The following is a 24,451-nucleotide window of genomic DNA, read 5'->3' as shown; positions in this document are numbered from 1 at the left end:
GCAGAAAAAAACTTCACAGGAATCCGATGAACATCAGCCAGTATTACCGCTGGTTCGAAGCTAGGTGGTACTATGGGGTAATTTTCGTTAAGCAGGGTTTGGGTTAAGCCTACAGTACACAATAAAGCAAGACACCTTGATTTCATACATATAACTTTATTTTGTTTTTATTTTAACAAAAAATTCAAATGAAACTGGAAAAAATTAATTGCAATTAAAATGTGTGTTGAACTTTTTGAAAGATGGCTTTTCAACAGTTGTGAAGGGCAACATCTCTCTGGCAAAGAAACTACTTAATCTGTGCATTCTCCACTGTATTTCGTTGTCTGGGAAAATACATTGTGTGTGAATAAATTTGTTTTGTTCCCTCCTTCACGATCAAATACATTTCTAAATTCAAATTGCACTCCAACCAAAATGAAAAAGTATGAATATACATGGTTCGAGGTGAACATGTTTTTGTATTATTTTATGTTTTAATCACAGATGTAGGCTGTAGGCTGCAGAGATGGTCACAATGAACTGCTCTGTGGAAATAAAGTGAACTGAACTCAAAGCACCTCCTCAGCTGAGGTGTCTGAGGTCATTTGCAGCACTCATAGACGATACTGTTCTTGCAAAAACAAAGAAAGAGTGAGAAACTTTTACAAGCACGTGTTCCATGAGACTGCACGCCTCAAACAGCGTGTCATACATGCGCATAGACTGCTTTTCTGTCATCTGTTCTTAATAAAGTGTTTATAGTGTTTATAGAATATACTCCGGTGCCACAAAACAAAAAACATCCAGTCAGTGGCAGTTCTGTGGACGGAAATGCTTTGTTGATGAGAGAGGTCAACAGAGAATTGTCAGACTGGTTTGAATTGACAAAGTCTATGGTAAATCAGATAACAGCTCTGTAAAATTGTGTTGAGAAGAATAGCATCTTCGAATGCTATTCTGAGGTACGTGTTGGCACTGTTTTGGTGGAAAGAGGGGGACCTACACAATATAAGGCAGGTGGTTTTAATGTTGTGGCTGATCAGTTTATACTGTATATGTGTGTGTGTGTGTGTGTGTGTGTGTATATATACACTCACCTAAAGGATTATTAGGAACACCTGTTCAATTTCTCATTAATGCAATTATCTAATCAACCAATCACATGGCAGTTGCTTCAATGCATTTAGGGGTGTGGTCCTGGTCAAGACAATCTCCTGAACTCCAAACTGAATGTCAGAATGGGAAAGAAAGGTGATTTAAGCAATTTTGAGCGTGGCATGGTTGTTTGTGCCAGACGGGCCGGTCTGAGTATTTCACAATCTTCTCAGTTACTGGGATTTTCACGCACAACCATTTCTAGGGTTTACAAAGAATGGTGTGAAAAGGGAAAAACATCCAGTATGCGGCAGTCCTGTGGGCGAAAATGCCTTGTTGATGCTAGAGGTCAGAGGAGAATGGGCCGACTGATTCAAGCTGATAGAAGAGCAACTTTGCCTGAAATAACCACTCATTACAACCGAGGTATGCAGCAAAGCATTTGTGAAGCCACAACACGCACAACCTTGAGGCGGATGGGCTACAACAGCAGAAGACCCCACCGGGTATCACTCCACTATCTCCACTACAAATAGGAAAAAGAGGCTACAATTTGCAAGAGCTCACCAAAATTGGACAGTTGAAGACTGGAAAAATGTTGCCTGGTCTGATGAGTCTCGATTTCTGTTGAGACATGTAGATGGTAGAGTCAGAATTTGGCGTAAACAGAATGAGAACATGGATCCATCATGCCTTGTTACCACTGTGCAGGCTGGTGGTGGTGGTGTAATGGTGTGGGGGATGTTTTCTTGGCACACTTTAAGCCCCTTAGTGCCAATTGGGCATCGTTTAAATGCCACGGCCTACCTGAGCATTGTTTCTGACCATGTCAATCCCTTTATGCCCACCATGTACCCATCCTCTGATGGCTACTTCCAGCAGGATAATGCACCATGTCACAAAGCTCGAATCATTTAAAATTGGTTTCTTGAACATGACAATGAGTTCACTGTACTAAAATGGCCCCCACAGTCACCAGATCTCAACCCAATAGAGCATCTTTGGGATGTGGTGGAGCGGGAGCTTCGTGCCCTGGATGTGCATCCCACAAATCTCCATCAACTGCAAGATGCTATCCTATCAATATGGGCCAACATTTCTAAAGAATGCTTTCAGCACCTTGTTGAATCAATGCCACGTAGAATTAAGGCAGTTCTGAAGGCGAAATGGGGTCAAACACAGTATTAGTATGGTGTTCCTAATAATCCTTTAGGTGAGTGTATGTGTATATATGTAAGGAATAGGTGATGACGTGTTGTTTAATTATTTAAAAATAATGAACTACATAGCCGTGCATTTACTGGAAAATAATTGCACACCTTTGAAGGTCTGTCAACCAATATACAGTATTAATTGCGATTCATTTGATAAATGAATCGCCATACAATGTAATTAATTCAATTAAAGAAACATTGTCGATTGGCAGCCCTTATAGTAAGTGGTAGTTAATGGTAAAGAATATGAACATTTTCAGGTTTTAATTTCTAGTGTGCAGTATTGAGATTTGGTGGTAATTACCATATGATTTGTGCTGTTCTGTAGGTATCGTAAAAACCCTGTTCTATTATATCACATATAGAAAGAGTCATATCTTTCTGTATGGGCTTTTTTCTCTTTAAAAAGGTGGAGTCTGTAAATAAGCTGTACAATATTCTCACATCGGAAACTGTGGATATAGTTTTGCGAAAATCTTCAGCTGAACAGTTGGCTGTCATTCTGCAGGGTGAGCTATCCATCCATCCATAACAGGGGGGGTTAATGAGATAAAATGAGCAGTTTTTAGCTTTTTAAGTGATCTCAAAATTTCAGCCCTCATGCAGCAGCCCAGCTTCATGTAAAATGAATCATCTTTTATTAAGTTATTGATATGACTGGATTCTTCATCTGGAGTGCACATGATTTAATACATATTTGTTTAAAGGAATATTAATCTCATAAAGTAATAAAAAAACTATTTAATGAGGAAAACATTACTTTTTTTATCTTTGAAATTTAAATTGATTTAAAACTTAAAAAATTCGAAATCCTCTGTTTCAAATAAGAGAAGAAATCAGTGTTGTCTGCATATGTTCAAAACAAAGGCATTCTTGATATATATATTTCATACATTTTTTTTTTATAGATCCATCAATGCACTCTGTGCTGAAGGCCTTGGGTCTACCAGACACGCTCATATCTTTCATCATGGAGAGTGTCAACAACAATGTGGTGGTAAACCTCATTTTCTTTCTCTTCATTAGCCTCTTATCATGTAGGAATTAGTTTAAGCTTGAGTTAATGGTGTCAGTCAAGTAAGTGGCATAACACCTCTCTAAACAACTTTGCAATCAAATAGCTTTTTACAGATGTGTGGTTTTCCGCAGACACGCAGTACATAACGCAGCGTCAAAATTCTTCCGATTATTACTAAGACTCCAATTTAGTTGCCTTTAATTATTTTACTTTTCAGTATTTATTCAATAGGGGAAACTGAGGGCATTTGTAACATTTTCAAAATTTTCTTTCATAACTCTCAGGTTACTATGAATCTTCCTGCCATCTTTTGGTATAAGAAACCCATGTGTGTCCCACCATTAATAGTACTGGGGTGAGAGAGAATAAATCGATTCTCTGATACATTGTGATTTTATTTATTTTTTTTCTCCAACAATTCTGAATCGATTCTCAAACATTTGGAATAGATTCTGAGTTCAATTTAAACCACAGCAGTGCAGTACCACTTATATGTGTGGCAGAGACAGAGTGAGATGCTAGAAACAAATAGTCAGACGTGCATATACTAAATCTAAGCGCACACTACTGAACTAATCGTAGACCAAATGCATCAACCACACGACTGTCGTCCCAGACTGAAATTACGATCCCGAAATGTATTCACAAATTCAAGCACAAAGCAATGGCATAGTTTATTCATAACACGAAAGATGGGCTCACACTCGTTATTGCACTATGATAATGAAAATAATGATGAGAGTGCTTCGGTAGACATTGGTGATGTTTTTTATTTTCTAATTATTTTTGGTCTCCTGCTTCCCAATACATTTCCCTCCTCTTGCACACTCTATTTATTTTCCTCATTGCCTGTCTCTTGCTTGTCTGGACATACATGGTGCTTGATAGATTTCTTGAGCAGCAACACTGGTATTTGCGTCACTTTACTATCACCTGTAGTGTGGAAAGGAGAAGCTGACATCTGCACTCTTAACTGAAGCAGATATCTAATGTAGCCTGTTATTTGTGGTTATAGTTATAGGCTAGGGATTGATTAATTCTATATTAATAATTGAATACTATTAAATAATGAGTGTATTGATAAAAAAAAAAATTGGAGGGCAAGATGCATTGTGATGGATCGAGAATTGTTTTGTAATCTGATTGTTATACTTTGAATCATAATCGAATTGTCAGGGGCTAGTGAAGATTCACACCTCTAAATAGTACAAATAAAATCTTTGTGTCGACAAACATAAATTTGAATTTAAACAATTGCCGCCGTTATTGGGGAGTATGTTGTAGTTCTTGGGGGCACTTTGTACATCAATAAATTATAATGGCACGTGGCTGCAAGCCATCACAGCAGTGCTGATGTAGGGCAATATAGCACGATTATGAGTGTGATATTGCTTATATACAACAATTCAATGAACATGTAAATTTGAAATAATTCAGAAAAACTGAGTACGGTCATAAAAACGCATTTGTGCATGGAACTACTTTTTTTATGTGACGGATCAGAATCTGCCATTGCTGGTTCAAACCAAATGATGCGTCATTAGTAATTCAGAATTAGTATCACGGCTTGTGTTGTTTGTAATAAGTTATTAGAGAGAGAGATAGATAGATAGATAGATAGATAGATAGATATGGTGCGTGTGTGAACACCTGTTGCCACTCCCAAGCAAAGATGCTGTCAGCTTTCTGGAGATCAACTTTCTCTGTGGAAAAATAGCGTCCAAGTGGGGGTATTTCTCCCTATTTCACAGTAGGCAGTGCACAAATGTCTTTCACTATAGAAACGGCAATCTCCTCCGCCATTTTAAACAGCAGGTCCTCTCCAATGTGGAAAGTCCGGTAAGAGGTGAGCGCCTTGAGTTGTGTAATTAATCAGTCTGTTGTGTCTCTCAGCTGTGACGAGCCGAAATGCTGAAATTGTTTGTTTAAAGCCGTTTAAAGCTATTTCCTAGCTTTAGTAGTGTAGTAGTAATACCAGTAATCACGTAGAGCTGTTGTATATAAACACTGGCTGACACGGATTCACTTACTGCTCATATTACACACAAAAATGATCATTTTACACCACCTGCTGGCTAACATATGTAATGTAAAAAAAAAAAAAAACATGTAAAAAGAGACACATACAGTAGCTCTTAACACATATGCACTATGCTTACACTTTAGTTTAGAATGGCACGAACACAAGCAGAGTGATACACACACGTCTGATTGCTGATGGTGTGAGACCATCGGTCAGATTCAAGGACCAGAACTAACTGTTGAATATATCAAGATATCATATCATATATATATATATATATATATATATATATATATATATATATATATATATCGATAGTTAAATAAAAAAAACTATTTTACGTGAATAGGATGAAGTGCACAGGCGATTTTGCATTACCGCAAATACAGATGAAAATTTCTACTGGTTTATCATGTCTACCGGTATATCGCCCACTCCTAACATCTGAATAGTTTTCACCTTTCAGGAATAGTATTAATAATGTATTATGATATTTCAAAGACTTGATTCAGTTATACAAGTTTTATTCCTTAATTTGTTACAATTGCCCCCAACCTCTCAACTACAACTCTGTCATTCATGCTAACTTTTAACTGACAACCTAGAGATAAAATGGATATTAAGTTATAAATAGTCTTTTAAAATTAAAGGCATCTAATGCTTTAGACAGCAGAAGAAAAATACAGGACATACCAAAAAACTTTTATACCCCAAAACCAGATTTTTGTAAAAAAAATAAATAAAAGAAAGACACTTCTTTTTCTCAATTTTCAACTTTACGAAACATGTGCTAAATAGGGTAATCTTTCTATACCTGTTTTAATCATTATAAATGGCAGAAGTGTATCTGATCTGAACGGATGTTGTGACTGCAGGTGTTGCATTTGGGTTTGTTTGCATTATGTAGGGCATGGATTGCTTGTTGGAGCCAAGTGTTTGCATGCTGAGGAAACTGGTGTTTGCCGACCCCTCCCTGCGTCACAGTCTGGCCCTGCAGACGTCTCTTCTCATCACGCTGCTAAAAGGTACAACCCAGCATGCTCGGAAAGCCGGCAACAAAACTTCTCCCTGCTGTCCTAATTTGATTAAATCAGTCTGCTAGTCGATTCACAGATGCATTGTGATTCTTTCCCAAATGATTCAGGATACACAAAATCCTAATTTGACATGAATTATTATACTGTAACTCACTTATGCATATGCAGGAGTCAGAACTAAACATTACAAGCACAGATAAGTAACATGCAGTTTTGTCAAATTACCACATAGTTGTTCTATGTTTTAATTCCATTTGTACTTCCTTTTAACTGAAAATGCACAGCTTTTTAAATTACCTTCTTCTTCCAGTTCTCTAGAATGATGCACAAATGGCAGATGTAATATTTATGCTTGTCCCTCTTGAAGCATTCAGACATTTAGAAGCATTTTCAATTGAGAGCTCCCTGATATGTTGTCTGTGAATGGTTTGTTCTTTGTGAGCATCTGGAGTTTATCCTAATAAACAGAAATTATTTGTATTTTTTTTGGCTCCACTGAATTGTTCTTTAAGTTTTCTTGTTTTGTTTTACTTTCAAATCTATTATGGATGAGTTGTGTTATTGTGCCTTTTATAGTTTTTGTTTTCATGGTTTATTCCACTGGTTCCAAGATGTGGAAATTTTAACTAGTGCGTTTAAACTATCATTGTTTTAATGAAGTAAACATATAATATTTAAAATTCATATGATTTGCTGTGATAACATGTTTAAATAATTGTGGTTTGGCTCAGGAAACTAATTTTTGTTGTTGTTGTTGTTTTCATTTTAGCATCTCTCTTAATAAAGGAGAACAAGGGTGATGTGAGCGAGGCTGCTGCATTGATGTGCATGCTACTATTTGATGAAATAGCACGCATGGATGTTTGGTAATTTTTTGTTGTTATATGATCTCACTGTATATTAGGGCTGTCACGATTAATACATTTGGCTGACGATTAATTTTCAAACAAATAATTGTGATTATGACGATTAATTATCTGTTTTAGGGCTATGAAGTTTGAGTCTTTTTAGGGCTTTCACGATTAATTGTCATATACTGTAAATTCTCGTTCTTCTTAAGGTGCATTTGTGCTTCATACACCTTAAGAAGTAATTTTACATATTTAACTTCAAATATATCAATGAAAAAATAAAGTAGGGATATGATTTCCTTTTAAGGCTTTAAAAACGTATAAATGACATGACATTTTTTTAAAAATAGGAATATTTCTTAATACTTCAAATATGTCTCTCTTTTTGTTCAACATTTTTGTCAAATTTACATTTACACTGTTGTTTAGATATAAATAGATATTTTTATGTATTTTATTATTTTGTACTATATTATATTATGCTATAGTAAAATATTTCTGTCCTAATTTCTTCACTTTCACACATTATTTTAATGCTCCTTGATTAAACCCACGAGCCCTTATTTCCCATGAAGCAAAACCTTTGAGATTTAATGTAAATATTTTATCACTCCACAGAATAAGAGTGCGTCTTCTCCTCTGTATCACTGCATGTCATTAACTTTGCGTGCTTTAAACATGCTATGAGCAGGAATATTTGCCATTAGATGACTGTTTAAAGTGAAGCTGGAGCACTTTGCATTATTGAATGAAACGCAAACATTCTGTTGATGGCGTTGATATATTTGTTTAAAATTCCGTTATTTGGGCATTAAAATGTGATTTGAAAATGAAGTGTACAATAATCATGGTAATCTCAAATTACCAGATCAGATGATTATTTAATAATCGTGACAGGCCTACTGTATATGTTTATTTATATATAAACTATATAATTCCATTAATTCAAGGCATCTGTTTTGTTAAGCAGAAATTTAAGTTACAACTTTTTCTTGATAATCACACTTGAGTTGTGTGGTTCTTGTATCTTTGTTTCCCGATCAGGACTGACAAAGCTAGCTCAGATACAGGCTTGTCTCCCTTCTCACTGCCTTCCTCTGTTATACGAAGGTGTGTCACATACATTACACATTTTTTACTGTGCATTTAAAAAAAGCCAACTTAATTGACCTATAAACTGATAAAAGTGGTGATTTACATGAAAAATGTGTCATTTACTCACACTTATGTTGTTCCAAATCCATAAGACATTCTTCAGTGGAAGACAAAATGAGATATGTCGAAGAATGTACTGGTCACTCTTATACTATTTAACAAAAGTGACAAGGGATCTTGGTTTTCAAGCTCCAAAATGACAAAATAACAAGGATGATGGGCTTAGTACATTAGTACATGACAGAATTTTCATTTTTAATATTATTTTAAATAATATTTGCATATGAAACTATCTTATATTTTCTTACCCAAACTCTTCTCAAAGGTATAATCTGCCATTTCAAGCTCCTGCACACCACGCAGTGAGCCCATACTGTTCAGTTCTCCCGCCATACTCTGATCTGCTAAATCTGAAGCCTGCCTGGGAAGCACTGCAGATCACGTGGAACAGAGCATGGTATTCTGGGACAGATGGACTGCTAGAGCATCTAAGGGGCTTTAGGAGTGATGTACCAGAGTAAGTTAATTTACTCATGTGTATGTGTGTTTTTGAAGTGGAGTGTTTTTTCAGGGGCTTTGAAAATTTCACTTGATTTAATTTTGTTGTGCTTTTATTGATTTGTTTTGGTTAGCCTTTATTTATTAGCATACAAATTGTATTGAGCACCAGGAGATTTAGGCAGTAAATCTGGTTCATCTTAAGAGTTAAGATAGGTTGCTCTCAATGTTTGGAAACTTTAACAGCATATGACTTCGGTTTAGGACATTAGTCTTTTTAAATATATTTCTGCTGCTATTTTGTTACCAAGTTTAAAATGAATACAGACTCACTGGCCATAAACCTGTCTGGCTTCCTTAATGCTGAGTTAATGTTGTGGAGAATTTCAAGTTGTAGAAGCATGCATCTGTTCGTGCATTAAAAATAAAAAAGAATAAATAAATAGTATTGAGTAATTGATGGGTGTAGAGAACCAGTACTGAATAAGCCATTTTTATAACAAGCCATTGTTTAAAAATGCACTGTTCCATCTGCACTGGTGGAAGAATAAAGATAAAATAAAGACAAACCGAATGTCATGTGGTACCCCATATAGTACATAGACCATAAGTAGATGACACATCTTTTTATTGCGTTGTCGTTGCTGGTGTAGTCCAAGTCATGAATTACTTATATAAGCCTATTGCATTTAATGAATTGATCAATGTTATTACTGATTTAATCTGAAAACCTATTGCACAAATTCAGGACAGAGTTTTGTTGAATTATTTGTATTTGTAAAAATATAAAACAAGTTACCAAACCCTATACTCCTCTCACCCTAAGGTTTCATAGCGATCTGGTGCTGTCTGAAACTCAGGCAATGGTTTTGCGGTTAAGCAACATCAGATCTGGTTTACAGGACTGCGTTCATGCAGTCCGTGACGCAAGCTCTCACAGCGCTGTGACCTTTGCTGTGACTAGAATGCACCTGTACCTCCTCATTGACAGACTAGCCCTCAAACCCACCGCTCAGAGCAGCAAAAGCATCCTGCAAACCCTTAGCTGGCACTCTGCTGTTGAAAGGTATGTACGCCTATGATCTATAGATTTGTTTGGTTTCATAACCTCAGATATGTGATTTGTGATCACCAGGCATGACTTTGCATGAGTTTGATGGATTGTGCTTGCATATCAAAACGCTGAACAATAAATGAGCTGACAAGATTCCTGACACAGAGCAGAACATTATTTTATCTTTGGCAAAAAATTTAGCTCAGAGATGGCACTGTTACTACTGGAAACTAAATACAGTACTTTTGTTTTGTTAAATGACTGTATGTCGCCAGATTCCCTGCTCCTTTATTAAGACATACATCACATATTCATGATTTATTTGCAATGATTTTGCTGACAATTTAAAATTAAACAACAATCTTAATATTGCAATGATTTCAACGCGCTTTGTATTTGCCTTTAAAAAAGAGAGAATCATTAGATGACAAATTTTTCAATTCTTGACGGAGATGTCAACTTCATTTGATTTAAAGCTTTGCTTGGAACTACTTTCATTAGCTGAGAAATATAGACAAAATAACTGGTCATATGGTGTTTAAGATCAAGTAACTTACATTTTAGCTTCTTGTTATGTTGGCTTGACAAATCCAACATACTGTTATTCTCCAAACTTTGTTTAGGATGTTTTCAAAATCTCCAAACCAAAGCCAAACTTTCTTGTAGAAATTTCGGGCTACATCCACCAAACTTGACAAAGACCTTCAGTCGGTTCTAGAATAGTTTGCAATGCCTTTGACGGAATGTTCAAATGGGCCAACAGAATACTTGATACTTAATTCAAACTCCAATTGTCAAAAATTCAAATATAAACAAACCCACAAATGGCATTTAATGTGCTTTAAGTTACTATTTCTCTCTCTCTCTCTCTCTCTCTCTCTCTCTCTTATGGCTTATCTGACTGAATGAGACCGTCTGTTTGACCATCTAGCTACCTGGCTGTTTGTCTTACTGTAATGTTTATTTATACACTAAATTTTAAACGTTTAAAACTAGCTTTTAATACTGCGCCTGCTGGTACATGTTGGTACACCCATAGATATCTATATGTAGAGACATTATTAGCAGTTGTTCTTATGGGCCATGATATGTTGGCGCATCTGCCATATTGGAGATGTCAAGAGCCATCCATCAACACATGAAAGTAAATTGACCGACACGGTCTACAATAGTCAATATTTTAGATTATGTAGAAATTCCAGACGCAATATTGGGGGTGTTGATCTATCTCTCTTGGCAACAACCCCCCAGTCACTGGGCCCCTGAAATCCGTCCCTTTTTCCCGCCTTATGAGCGGCCCTGATTACACTTGTGATTGTGCTGTTTTGCCGTCTTACTTGTGTGATATATCGTAATTAACTAGATGTTTGTGGTATTTTAAGTCTTACATTATACATTTTAAATCTACTTTGAAGCTCTGATTGAAAGATCAACCATGCATACATTTCAAGATTATATGTCAAATATCCTCAAATGGCTGAAAAATAATGCTTATTGTTATGATCCATATCACTCAGCCCAATGCTTTTATCACCTTATAGATTCCTCATGGTGCGTCCAGCTTGCCATCAAGACGAGAGGCTTTTGGTGGACATTGTGTCATTCCTCAACACCTTCTTCAGGCAGAATCAATCTGAATCAGACCACCAGGACCTGAAATGGTTCTTAGAACTGCTCCTAAACCAGGTATTTTGAAAACACTAGAGCCATATACCACAACCATCAGAACCTGTTATACAGTAGATGAGTGCCTGTTTTTCTCTGAGATTGCTTTGCGGTCCTCTTAAAACAATAAAACCGTTTACCATCCTTGGTAATTGAATTCGGACACAGTGTGGTGTATTTATTAAGAGTCGCAGAAATAAATCACACTGCAGAGCAATAGAAATGCATAATTATCGTATTACCGCTTGTAATGGAGAGCTGTTCGTCAATTGTCTTTTTTAAAATGTTGTTATTCCTCAACAGAGACTTGGTTTTTGTTTCTCTCTTGGGTATTAATGGCTTTATTACCTTAAAGTTTCAGCTAGAGTTTCCTCCTACCCTACCTCGCATTAATGTGTACTGTATGTATGCAAACAATCCTGCCTTGACGGTTGGATTTGATGAGAAGCCTGGTGGGGGAGGTGGTGAATTGTAGAGCAAATCCACAGTCGCTGGAGTGTTTCTCAAACATCTGTGCCATCTAAACAAAATGATGGCACAATAGTTTTTTTCCCACTGCTTGCTAAAGCAAACATCCCTATTGTTGTTGCTCACACTTTTTATTATTCTTATGCCCCAAACATCAGTGTGTTACTCGTTCCACCATTTGTGAATAATACCTTAAACCGTGATCTTTATTGAGGAGAGGTGTTTAAGCAACAACCCAGATATGCATAGTTTCTACCTAGCACCACCCGAGCAACTACACAGAACACCTTAGCAATGCCCTAGCAAACACCCCAACAGGCAAGCACCACACTTATATGGTTCCAAAATGTGTAATTATAGTTTGTAGGTACAGATCTAATTTGCAGGTAGATTATATGCTGGATTGTGATTTATAGTGTTTTGCTGAGTGAAGAATTTGTAATGAAGCTGCTATTTTAACTAGTTTTTCCTGAGGCAGTGTGGTTGGTGGGATTACATTTTGTTCAACTTATTGTGGAGGTATCTGGTGGCTGTAAATTGACGGATCACATTGTGTGTGTGTGTGTGTGTGTGTGTAGGAATCACACACCCTGCTGAACTTGTTGCTGAGTGGTGACTCACAAACATACACAAATATCAAATCGCAGGAGGTGGCCGATGAGCTCCATGCCCACCTCAGTCACCGACTTCAAAGAGAACTGACAGGACTCTTCAACACTTTGCTTCTACGACTGACACACACTTCTGACAGGTAACACACACTCTCACAGTAGTGGATGACACATAAATGCAGGATAATGACTCCCTAAATCAGGGACATTGAATGACTAACTCTAACACACACATAATGACTCACTGACTCATTTAGCGACAGACTCACACTTACTGACTCACTCATCTTGCAGCCATATAACACATGCAGTCAACCATCAGCCAGTTCTATCTATAGAACATGCCCACACACACTGTGCCACCTGAGTACTTCCTTGGCCCTGTTTCATGTTTAAAGACTATAGAATTGAATTTTTTTCCCCCATCTTTTCTAATCATTTTTATTTGGGATGCACTGATATAAAAATTCTGTCCTATACCGATAAGACAGTAATTATTGACACATTATGGACAATAAGATATAAATGGAAAATATTTTATACATTATGCCTAGTATAGTTTAGACATACATGTGAAATGTCAATGAAATAAGTCAAATATTTTGTTTTCACAACAGAAATATGTTTTTACATTTCAAAGAAACCGTGAAGGTTGTGTACGTTTCTTTATGTTGTAAACTTAGCTCATTTTATGCATAATCACGCACAGCACTGACATCGTAAAAAGGGAAACTGCTATATAAGTGATATATATTTGCTGGAAACTTTTGTTTTCTTTTTAATTTGGCGCTAGATGTTGGCAAATCTTATGTCTAAAAAAGGCAAAAACAAGAGTAAAAAATACATAAAAAAGTAATATCGTCCAATAACCGATACAGTGGTAATTTATCGCTCAACACTACTTTTAATCCGCTGTGCATTTTAATTAAAACTTCAAACCAAGTGTATTCAAAAGCTAGAGTAGGTTGAGCTTACTGTGCGCCTGTGGTTTGTGGGAGTTAGAAAACACTCAACCACATCTGTTTGCTCCCTAAAACAGGCTTATGGAAACCATTTAGGCAGACAAGGCAGATTTGTTATTCCAAAAATACACCCCTATTTTCTCTTTCCTCCCAATACATGCATAAACAATTTTACTACTCCCATGTGGAGACCTCTACCTCTACCTGCCATCAGGGGAAACATACAAATGTAATTATGCTTTTGATTTAATTGTGTTATTTATGGAATAGCTCGTTGGAAACCTCCTTGAGGATCTGTAAATTGAAAACCACCGCTATTTGTTATTGATGTATCAAGGCCCTGTAATGCAAATCTGATTTACCAAGACATTTCCCTGCATACATTTGTGATTTATGACATGCAATCTAACAGGTATCATTCTGTCAATAAAGCAAAGTATTTTAGAATACCATTGTGAACATGTTCATTTGCAGTATTCATTTACATTAAAAGGACTAGATTAGAATCAAACTTTATCACCACACCTGTCGAGATTTGAACCACTAATTTATACCACAGGCAGAGAGATATTGAGAGAGAATATCTATGAGTAGTGCTTGCTAATACTTTTCTAAACAGTCAGACTTGCAAAAATCCCACCAACTTGCATTATGGGTGGTATCCAAATATTAGAGAACACACTCACGTAGCCCTAGCAACCATCCAGAACACCTTAGCAACAGCACAGCAACGCCCTGGTGACCTTTTTGCATGGAAAAGCACCATTCATATGTACACCATTCATATCACATCTGGTTTTCTTTCTCTCTCTTTTCATCCATGTCTTAATTAAGGATGAGTGAGTTGTTATCTGGCCCATTTGCCTCTGAGCTGTCTCTACGCCTGCTGCAGGGTCTGCGTTTGTCCGACGCACCTCGCTTCTACGGCCTGCCCTCTCTTGAGCGCACACTCAGGACCATGGCACATGTGACTGCCCTACCAGGCTGGAGCACAAAAACACCCAGCATAGAGCCACAGACACTCTGCCTCAAGTACCTCAGTGGCCTCCTGGAGGTATGAACACACACATGTCTGACTCCAATGCCTCGGTCATACACTACAATATATTGTGCACAGATTTCATGCACTTCTTGTTGCTCTCTGCCAGATATAACAATAAACACGCACACATTTTTTTCTCTCAAAACTGGTCCATGAGTTCAAGATGTTCTCAAACACTTGAATCACTACTGGCCAGCCAGCCCTAGTTTCAGATCATCTAATGTCTTTACATCTATATGTCTCTATAACTCAATTACACCTATCATAACTGCTGAAAAACATTAGATTCCGATTACATAAAAAAAATAAAAATAATTACTTGTCCTTGTTTTTGTTGGTCCTCCCTAAATAGTACATTAATGACAAAATTGCTTTTTTTACTCAAAAGCAGTAAATAAAAAAAATTAACATACATTTTCCTGACTGATTCGTTTCTCAGAAACAAGATGAAACTCTATTTACTCTTTCCACAATGCAAATGATGATTGTCCTGATTTGACTTGTCTTCCCAGGTCATCTCCTCATTTTATGTAGATTTGGGAGGAAACTCAATGTCTTTCATGGGCAAAGGAGTGACGAAGAATGCAGTTATCTGCCTGCTTCACCTGTCACATGAGATGATGAAGGACAGTAAAAATGAGGTCAGGATTACCATGTTTCTTCTGGATTTTAGAATCAAGTAGCGGTCAGCAGATTTTGGTTTTTAATGGCCAATGCTGATATCTAGAAAGCAGGGTGGCCGATGACCATTGTTGAAATTGTTAAAAAAATTATTAAATGTATTTTTACTCAAGAATATTTTAAAAACAGAAAATGTACATTATCTGTTGTTAGTGTTGCCAGAAGATTTGGAATTTTTTGCTCATGCTTCATGCATAAGCCTCTATATGTAGAGTTTGTCTGTATTCAAGGACTGGATATCTTTGTGGTCTCTGGGCCGAGAGCAAAGTTCTGAAGAGCAAAGTGCCGCCCAACTTGGATTGGCCTGGTTAATTCCCTTGTGGGTGGACCGTGACCCTGAGGTGGGATATATGCACACATACAGTTCATGATAAACAAACATTCAGACACACATTTTTAATAGCAAGTGTAAATTCAGACAATGTTGCTTAAAGGGATCATTTACCCAAATGAAGACATTTGAAGAAAAATAGAAAAATATCTCCGCTCAGTTGGTCCTTAAAATGGAAGTGGATGGTGATCAGACTTTCTGAGACAGACAGTCAGCATAAACGCCATCCAGACGACTCCAGCTGTTAAATTATTGTCTCCTAAAATGGTATGATCACTTTTGGTGCAAAATAATTATAATTTAAGTAGAACTGGGTGATTAATAAAATGTTATTTTCAATTACGATTTTTGCTTCCTACGATTATGAAAACAAGATAAAAGATTTTTGAGCCACAGTTCATTTCACAATGAAACACCCTGGCATTATATCTTTAAACTGTCTGTTATTAAAGTTCAAATAATAAGGAAGCGGGTTATGAAAATAAACTCAGAAACTGATAGATTGAATCTTCTCCCGGCTGTGCACACTCTGGTGTAGTGACGCTCGTCACTCGTACGCATTTGCTGTAGCTAGATTATAACGTGATGGCTCGCAAAGTAGTGAATCATAATATATGTGTCACGTTCACTGTGTGTATATTATCAAGAATATCGGCAATACGCAGCTCTATTAAGAAGAGAAAGTTTATTTTTCATTTTATTGGATAAGGTATCTCATGAACTCACATACTGCTGCTGACCAGAAGTGATAATTTAGAGTTAAAAAGTACTTAAATATTTATCTTTTTCACACCAAAAGTGATCGTGATGCTTTAGAAGACATCAGACTCCAGAGTGAAAGCTCCTAATTAGAAGGGATTATCGGGCTCAAGCGAGTAATATTCTGCTGGTCAGATAGTCTCAACATAAATAGAGTTGAATAGCATGTAGACTTTTCTTTAAAACTGTTGATGAACGGTCTCCTTTCATGTCTTTTTACCTATAATAAAGCATTAGTTACATGACAGTTATGGGCGCTTCATTTCAACTCATAAGTTTCACTATGTTTTATTTTATTATTAAGATTTTTGCTGATTGCAGTCATTAGTAATTCAAAACTGTTAAGCATACATGTAATAATGTATAGTTGGTGGAAGCCTTATTTTAAAAAAATATATTTTTTTTTTTATAATTTCCCCAAGCACCCCATGCCCCCCTCAACCGAGCAGATGCTGAGCACTGAAAATAATGGGAATGATGATCCCATGTCTGTGCCAAAATTGCCTGCCAAAGAGCCCATGGCATGTAGCACTGCCAAGCACATGTGCTGAGTCTAAGCAAGTGAATACGTGTGTATTTGTCTGCCTGTAGGTACGCTGTGCCAGCCTGGCTGTGGGTGCAGCTCTGAGTTCACTGGAGAGAGGATGTGTGGCGCTGTCAGCGAGTTGCCAGAACATTTCTGGCGGCCTGTGGGCCACGGTACTCAATATCCTGCTGGAGAAACAAGAGTGCAGTATGGTGCGCAGGGAGGTGAGTCTATCCAGTTGTAGTCAAACAGACATACTGGCTTGAAAGGTCTATGTGTGGCTCCACAGCCTGTAGAATGGAGATCTTGATACATAATGTAAAAATATTAGACATAAGAGGGTTTGAAAGGTGTTCACCCAAAAGTAAATGTTTTTACATGGTTTACTCACTCTTATGTTGTTCCTTCCATACGCACATGATTATTTTTCTTCTTCTGTGCAACACAAAATGATCAGAATGTCTGTCTCGGTCACCATTCACTTTCAGTGTATGGAAAAATTATGCAATGAACGTGAATGGTGACTGATCAAGCTGTCTATCATTCTACCTGACATCATCTTTTGTGTTCCACAGAAGAAAGTCACACAAGTTTGGAATGACATTAGGGTTAAATGATGACTGATGACTGTCATTTTTGAGTGAACCAACCCTTTAATTACCTGTTCTTTCTGATCTGTAATCATTGTTGATTAGTTATATGTGTGTGCTGTGCACAGAGAACCTTATTCAGTGACATCACTTTAAAATAGCAACAAACACATTTGTATGACAAAACACATTTGAAAAGTGGTGGTGGGCACAGAGCTGGCTACAGTAGGAAAATGCACAATCCAAGTCATGTTTGGTTTGTTTTGATTAATGCGAAAATCGAAATGCAGCTTATGTCAAATTTACATTTTAATCCTTTTCTGCCTACAATAAAATGCATTACATAAAATTGGGCTTTTTGTCTGATTGATTGAAGAAATAATTGACATATTAATCAATTGACAGATTTAAAACCCTATATCTATTCTCTAGTTACATCAGACAAAGGAATTCCATTATATCTGATGCAATTCCACAGAGAATCCAGCCAGTATGCATTTACATTCATTTACAACAAGATGGCAGTGTTGCTGACTTTTTATGTTTCCACTCTCCACAGGCAGCGTTTATATTGCAAAACCTCCTTGTGATGCCAATGCCTGCAAATGCAGAAGAGGCCAAAGAGGGTGCCTGGCAGGTATGTTTACAAGAGAACAGACTAAACCTTGAGAATTGAATATCTATAACAAACAGTCTTAAAAGCTTTGTAGACATAACAAATAAGTCTATATTGATTTCTGACGGTTGTGGTTCCTGAAGGATTATCTCTTTTTCCCTTGTTTTCCATTTCTTTCATTCTTTTTCTTCTCCTTTGCCTCCCAGAGTCCCTGTGTCCATGACGAGGATTCAGGCTTGTGTCTGGTTGGGCTTCCTGCCCTGCAGGCTCTTTTGTACCACTGCCAGTTTTTTGAGAGCATTGCCCAGATGGTGAAGTGCTGTTACACGGGCAGACAAGCCTTCACTCTCAGCCCCCCTCCACCACCAGACAATGTCACACAGGGTACGGTGTCCAGGTGCCCAGAGCACTGGCAGCTATTAGTAGATGTCTGACTCAGTGGTCCCCATATGTTTATACGCATTATTAATGCTTCTGCATTACTGAGACTGACTGTGGGTGGTGTGCTGCTGCATATTTTAAAGAGTGTTTGCAATTGGGATTCACTTGTTTGCAATTATCAGAACAGAATTTATAATAAAAGTAAGCTGTTAGATCTATTAATTATTCCAGTGTATATAAATGTGTGGTAAATATTGCTGTTTTAGCTGCAGATGTGTGTGTGTGTGTGTGTGTGTGTGTGTGTGTGTGTGTGTGTGTGTGTGTGTTTCTATAGACACAGATCTGAATGATTCTTTGAAGCACTGGAGAAGGATGCTTGCTCCTCTAAACCAAAGTCAGGGCTCAGGATCCATATCCACCTCCAGCACTCTGGTCAGTAGGTATAGGAATTGATGGTCGATGCAGATATTGTATCTAAAGATTAGGGTGGCTGATGGACATTATTATGCCCCTATATACAGTATAATGAAATGTAATATTAGACATATTATAAACATATTTAAAACATAAAAAACCTATTGAAATTACCCAATGTTTACTCAAAGCTCACTCCAGCATATTTAAAAGCAGACAATATTCTGTACATTTGTATACATATGATTTCAGAACTGCTCAATGGTACTGCACTTCAGTTTTATATATATAAGTCTATCACTACACTAAATATTTACAGTACAACAGAAAAAAAATAGCTTTTATTTTCAGAAAATATATATGATTTGTGCAACAGTTCTTCAGTGAATAATCAACCTTTCACAAATAAGTAATTAATTCATATCTCCCTTGAGTATGTAAAGAGTTTTTGGGTATTGTATGTCTGTGTTGTTTTCAGATTGTTCAAATATCTGTGGTCCTTTTTTGTGTTTCAGATAACGTCAGGTAGCTCTAGTGGGACTCATTCTCCATTTCCGACCTCCTCTGCAGTCCAGGACATTCCAGTCAACAGACTCACTGCTCAGGGTGTGATTGCAAAAAAATACTGGACATTTTTCAGATAACTGAAGTTGAGTGGAATGTCTTTCAGTCTTCAATGATTTGAGACTTTCTGCTCTACTTTGTTTGTCCTGTAGGTCAGAGTGACACAGACAGCTCAGACTCTGCCCTCTCTCAAGAGTCCCACCCAGCGGGGAGGTCCGAACCTGTTGCCATAGCAACCCCACAGCTGTTGCTAGCTGTTTGCGGCCTACTGGACAACCTGCTAGCTGTGCTTCCTGAGTTTAGTCTATTGGCTCTTAAACAGAACCAAATATTGGAGAGCATGGTCAGGTTAGAGAGACACTTGCACACAGACAAAAACAGATATTCCTTCCCCATTTCAACATTCTGGCATTATTTATATTTGTTTGAGTCATTATGCTGACATTAGTGAATCTATCTAAAAGACTTTCTGAGCCTTTTGCATGCATTGCACATAATGTATCACATATTGCTGACCAGTATACTCCTCTCACCTCATTTTCACACACATGTGCACACACACAAAAAAAAATAATAATCTTGGGTTATCTGACAACACTTTATCACAAATACATCCTGGCTGCCATTTTTTATTAATTATTTTAACCCATTTTACTGACCCTAGCTGATAATTAGCTTCATAATGTTACTAGCTTTGTCAAGCAGCTTTATACTTGCCATGTTACCTTGGAGAACTATTTACATCAGCAGAATTCACAACAGCAATGTACAGAAATAAAAGAAACACAAATGTCTATATTTGTAAGGCAGAAAAACACATGTACATGCTAGTGACTGTTCTTTTAACTGACCAGAAGCTCTTGCACTCTGGATCCAGTCATTAAGCCGTCTTATTTATTGAGGCCTGTTACCTCTATGGTCTAACAGAATCTTATTATATTATATTGTAATATTCACACCATGTTTGCGTTATTGGGTTACATGCTAATTTGAAACTTATCATTTTACATTGTTACATTTTATCCACAGTATGTCACATTTTTGTCTGGTTTGAACTTAAATGTTACATTCAATACAATTTATGTCATTTTTCTGAGTTGGGCTGCTTGACTTACTGTTGGTTTTGTGTTTCAGTGTGGTGGATGCAGCGGTCATAGCTCAGTGTGTGAATGAGTTGAGGACACCTCTTCTCTCAGCTGCTATGGAAGATGCTAGACACCAGGTGCATTATAATTTATTGTACACACACACTCCTATCAGTAAATGTACTGCCCCTTGTATTCAACTACTTCTGGTAGAATAGTATGATGGTTTTGCAGGTTTGTGAAACCAAGGTGCTCTGTGTGTGTATTTGTTGATTGGAAATTTTGGTGCTCATTAACACTCTTTCTTTCTCTCCACCCCCCACGACCCAATGCATTTGTTTCTCCCTCAGATGCTGACTAGTGTGTATTATGTGCAGAGTTTGTGCAAGCTCCTGCAATCAGCTGCAATGCACAGTGAGGATCTACCGTTCCAGCAAGAGCTCTTCAAACCCCTGCTGAATAACCTCATTTCCATCCTCACTCTGCCCGTCAATGACTTGGGTATCCACTAACACAACTGGCAACCCAAGGAATAGTTTACCCACAAATTAAAATTCAATAATAATTTACTCACACTTGTGTTTTCCAAACCCGTATTATATATGGGGGCTGAAGTTTCAAAGAAGAAGCACAAAAAATTGATTGTAAAAGTGGTCCTTTTCACTGATATATTCCATGTCTTCTGAAGCCAGAGGAACAGACTGAATTTAAGTAGTTATTCACTGTTAATCTTGATATCCACCCTACATCAGCTCTCCTTGGAGTGTTTATGAGAGAAGTAGCAAGGAATATGTTGATCCTGTTCACAAACCACTCTTAAAGATTAATTTACAAACTTTCCTTGTCCTTTGTTAACTTGAAAGTTTCAGTCCCCATTCATTGTAATTGCATTGAAAAGAGCAACCAGTATATTCTTCAAAATCTTTAGTTTGTGTGTGTTCCACAGAACAAACGTTTTAGGGGTCTAAGTGGTTTTAGGTTTAATTTTTGGGTGATCTTACGCTTTCAGCGAGTCAGTAAACCTCAAAAATCATTCAAACGGAACCTTCAAATGAACTAAAAGTGAGTTTTATACGAATGTGTACTTATTTTGTTTGTCCTCAGATGTGCAGACCCAGGGTGCAGTGCTTCACACCTGGGCGGACGTGTTGATGCTCCTGGCTACTCTGCTGTACAGGAACCAAGCTGCGGTCGGCCCATCTGTCGGTGTGGCACTGGGGAAGCACTGGCAGCGTTTTTCAGGTGACACACACAAGTGCACACACTAAAATTGGCTACAAGGGTGGAGACAGGCAAATGCAGAGGGAAGGCATAAAGAAAGAAGACTGTAAAGAGAAATTGATAGCAAACATGAAGAAAGTGCGAAGGGAAGGAGTGATAAATGAGAAGAGAGATTGAGGAGTTTTGATGGGAGATGGGAAGGTTGTATAAACATTGAGTAAGAAAGAGACAGCTGAGGAGACCGAAAGATGGAGACAGATGCAGTGGGAGGCCAGCTCATTATGACTGTATGTGTGGATGAGTGTATGTGACAGACCGGGACAGAGACAGGTAGAACAATCAGTCTGCTTTAGATCTGATGGATGGGGTAGAAATGCTGGAACAGGTGGGTGGGCAGTAGACTCGCTGACTTGCCTGGAGGTATCCAGGCTTTGGAAGCAGTTTTAAAAGCCTGTGAGTTTGGAGAGACTTTTCGTTAGATGTTCCCCCTTGGTGACGATTGTTTGTTGTGAAGTTTTGCATCTTTTGAATCTTCTTGTCTGTGAGTTTGAGCAAAGCTCCAAAAACTAGATATTAGAATTCTTTACATTTAGTCTCTGCCCTTGTTTGTCCCTGCTCAGACACTGTCCAAGTATGTTTGGAGCACGGGGGTGCAGAATCTCCAATCTACACCTCAGCCATGCAGTTTCTGTGTGTGCTTTTCACGGAGGAGTCCAAGAGACGATCAGGAGGCCACAAAGAGGATCAGCCCAGCTCCAGATCCACTTTAACTGCAGTCTTGTCCTCTGAACCAGGAGAGGCCATGTGTAAACTACTGCTAGAGGTAACACAGACTGCAGTTTGGATTGCTGGTTCTCAACTGGTTGATCGTCACCCAAAAATGGGTTGCAGCTATGTTCTATATGAGTCACAGAGTGGGGGGATAAATGCAATGTAATGCAACTATATGCAAACAATAAAATGCAACTCATCATGTAGTCATGCATAGTTAGGATAAAAAAATAATAATGGGCTTATCAATTTTCTAAAAGATGGGAGTAAACACTTGCCACATTGTTTATTCACCATAAAGGCTGTGTCAAACTCAATGGCATTTTTCCACATTTATGTCACTTGGTAGCCAATTTAGGCACATGGCTTGTCAAAATAGACAGGTTGCTTGACATGCATGACATGTCATATTCACCAGACTAATACTGTTGTTCAAGCATTTCCAAAATTGCCTGTACAATTATGTACAATGTAAAGTTTGGGTCCTAAACAATACCAATTGAGAATGACAGGTTTAGATTGTAATCTACATGATTCACTTGACTGATGATGTCTCAAATACATATTTTCTTTTAAATCAATATCCAGCGATATGAGAAGATTCCATTCCCAGACCCTCTGAAAAAGGTGACGGCCAAAGCGCTAATGTCTCTTTTAGCCTGCAGCCCCAGTGCTCAGAGTTATGCATGTAAAGGTAAAGTCACTTCATTGTTTTTCTACATAATCAGACGATAAGGAACTAGCAAAAACTATTCATTCTGAAACTGTCCTGGTTATTGCGTTACAACCAATAGAACATTAACCTTTGACTGCCCATGTTTACATATCAACACCTTCTGGAGAGTTCACCCAAAAAGGAAAGTTCTGTCATCAGTTGAAAACCCAAATGACATTCTTTGTTCTGTGGAACACAAAAAGGAGATGTTAGGTAGAATTGTTAATTCAATGCAATAAAAGTAAATGGTGACTGAGTTAAACATTCAGCTTAACATCTCAGAAGAAAGTCATAAGGTTTACAACAACAAAAGGGTGAGTAAATAAAGACTGAATTGTCAATTTTAGGTGAACTATCACTTTAAAAGTACAATAGCCAAAACAGAATCAAAAAGAGGATGGAAAATAGCCAAGTAAAACTAACCATGAGTGCAAATAATCCATTTTGTGCAAATAAGCTTGACTAGCATTATTAGTCAATAGAATATTGCTCCTTAAATAGATAACTGCTCCACTACCACGACTTGGGGGAAATCACACATACAGATTAATTTCTGTCCCATATGACATCAAACTTCTGTCTAATGCTTGATGTCACTGTGTGATGGATGAGTGCATAGACAGAAACTTGTCTGTTCCTCCCTCTTCAGCTGGTGTGATTGACAGCTGTCTGGAACGCATGAAGAACATTTACGCAGAGCTTCACCTGGAGTCTGTGAAAGCAAGCAAGCGTGCTCACAGGAGGAAGGTATGGAGGGTTCCCACAACATGACAGCCAGCTTCAACTTCAGAAACACTGAAAACTTGAAGTCGATGGATGGGGGAGGTAGAGGCGGGTGAAATGGAAGACACTCTGCTATCACAGATGTGACAAAAAAAAGACCAAACTGGGGCTCCTCTAATTCATATGATTTAACAATTTCCTTATTCTGATACCACTTTACTATAACTTTCAGTACAGTGACAATCATTATTAAAGTTCTTCCACAGCTGCACTGTATTGATTTTCCACATATGCCGTTTACAGTACATGCAGAGTGTCTTGACAACAGCAAAGCAGCTCTGGTGCAGCATTTTATTTTGACCTAACTTAATTCTTTAACACTATTCTTTTGCTTCCTTT

At 37.6% G+C, this 24,451-nt stretch overlaps 1 protein-coding gene across 2 annotated transcripts in view; it reads left to right on the top strand.

The window, feature by feature from the left end:
- rttn (rotatin) overlaps positions 1-24,451 on the top strand; it is a 57,241-nt gene that overhangs the window by 24,193 nt on the left and 8,597 nt on the right. For both annotated transcript variants that reach the window (XM_052114583.1, XM_052114582.1), the window contains exons 19-42: positions 2,701-2,800; positions 3,200-3,288; positions 6,240-6,357; positions 7,139-7,235; positions 8,265-8,330; positions 8,701-8,892; positions 9,700-9,939; positions 11,469-11,613; positions 12,639-12,811; positions 14,468-14,687; positions 15,188-15,316; positions 15,587-15,697; positions 17,038-17,196; positions 18,122-18,199; positions 18,385-18,562; positions 18,894-18,991; positions 19,489-19,579; positions 19,690-19,885; positions 20,672-20,759; positions 20,973-21,123; positions 21,727-21,864; positions 22,464-22,666; positions 23,203-23,308; positions 23,979-24,076. In XM_052114583.1, the coding sequence (XP_051970543.1) occupies positions 2,701-2,800; positions 3,200-3,288; positions 6,240-6,357; positions 7,139-7,235; positions 8,265-8,330; positions 8,701-8,892; positions 9,700-9,939; positions 11,469-11,613; positions 12,639-12,811; positions 14,468-14,687; positions 15,188-15,316; positions 15,587-15,697; positions 17,038-17,196; positions 18,122-18,199; positions 18,385-18,562; positions 18,894-18,991; positions 19,489-19,579; positions 19,690-19,885; positions 20,672-20,759; positions 20,973-21,123; positions 21,727-21,864; positions 22,464-22,666; positions 23,203-23,308; positions 23,979-24,076 (3,264 nt within the window). The remainder of the gene's footprint in view (positions 1-2,700; positions 2,801-3,199; positions 3,289-6,239; positions 6,358-7,138; positions 7,236-8,264; positions 8,331-8,700; positions 8,893-9,699; positions 9,940-11,468; positions 11,614-12,638; positions 12,812-14,467; positions 14,688-15,187; positions 15,317-15,586; positions 15,698-17,037; positions 17,197-18,121; positions 18,200-18,384; positions 18,563-18,893; positions 18,992-19,488; positions 19,580-19,689; positions 19,886-20,671; positions 20,760-20,972; positions 21,124-21,726; positions 21,865-22,463; positions 22,667-23,202; positions 23,309-23,978; positions 24,077-24,451) is intronic.

This window comes from Xyrauchen texanus, chromosome 42 (assembly GCF_025860055.1).
Source record: "Xyrauchen texanus isolate HMW12.3.18 chromosome 42, RBS_HiC_50CHRs, whole genome shotgun sequence".
NCBI lineage: Eukaryota > Metazoa > Chordata > Actinopteri > Cypriniformes > Catostomidae > Xyrauchen > Xyrauchen texanus.
Note: the sequence above shows the minus strand (reverse complement) of the source record. Positions and strands in the feature narration are given on the sequence as shown.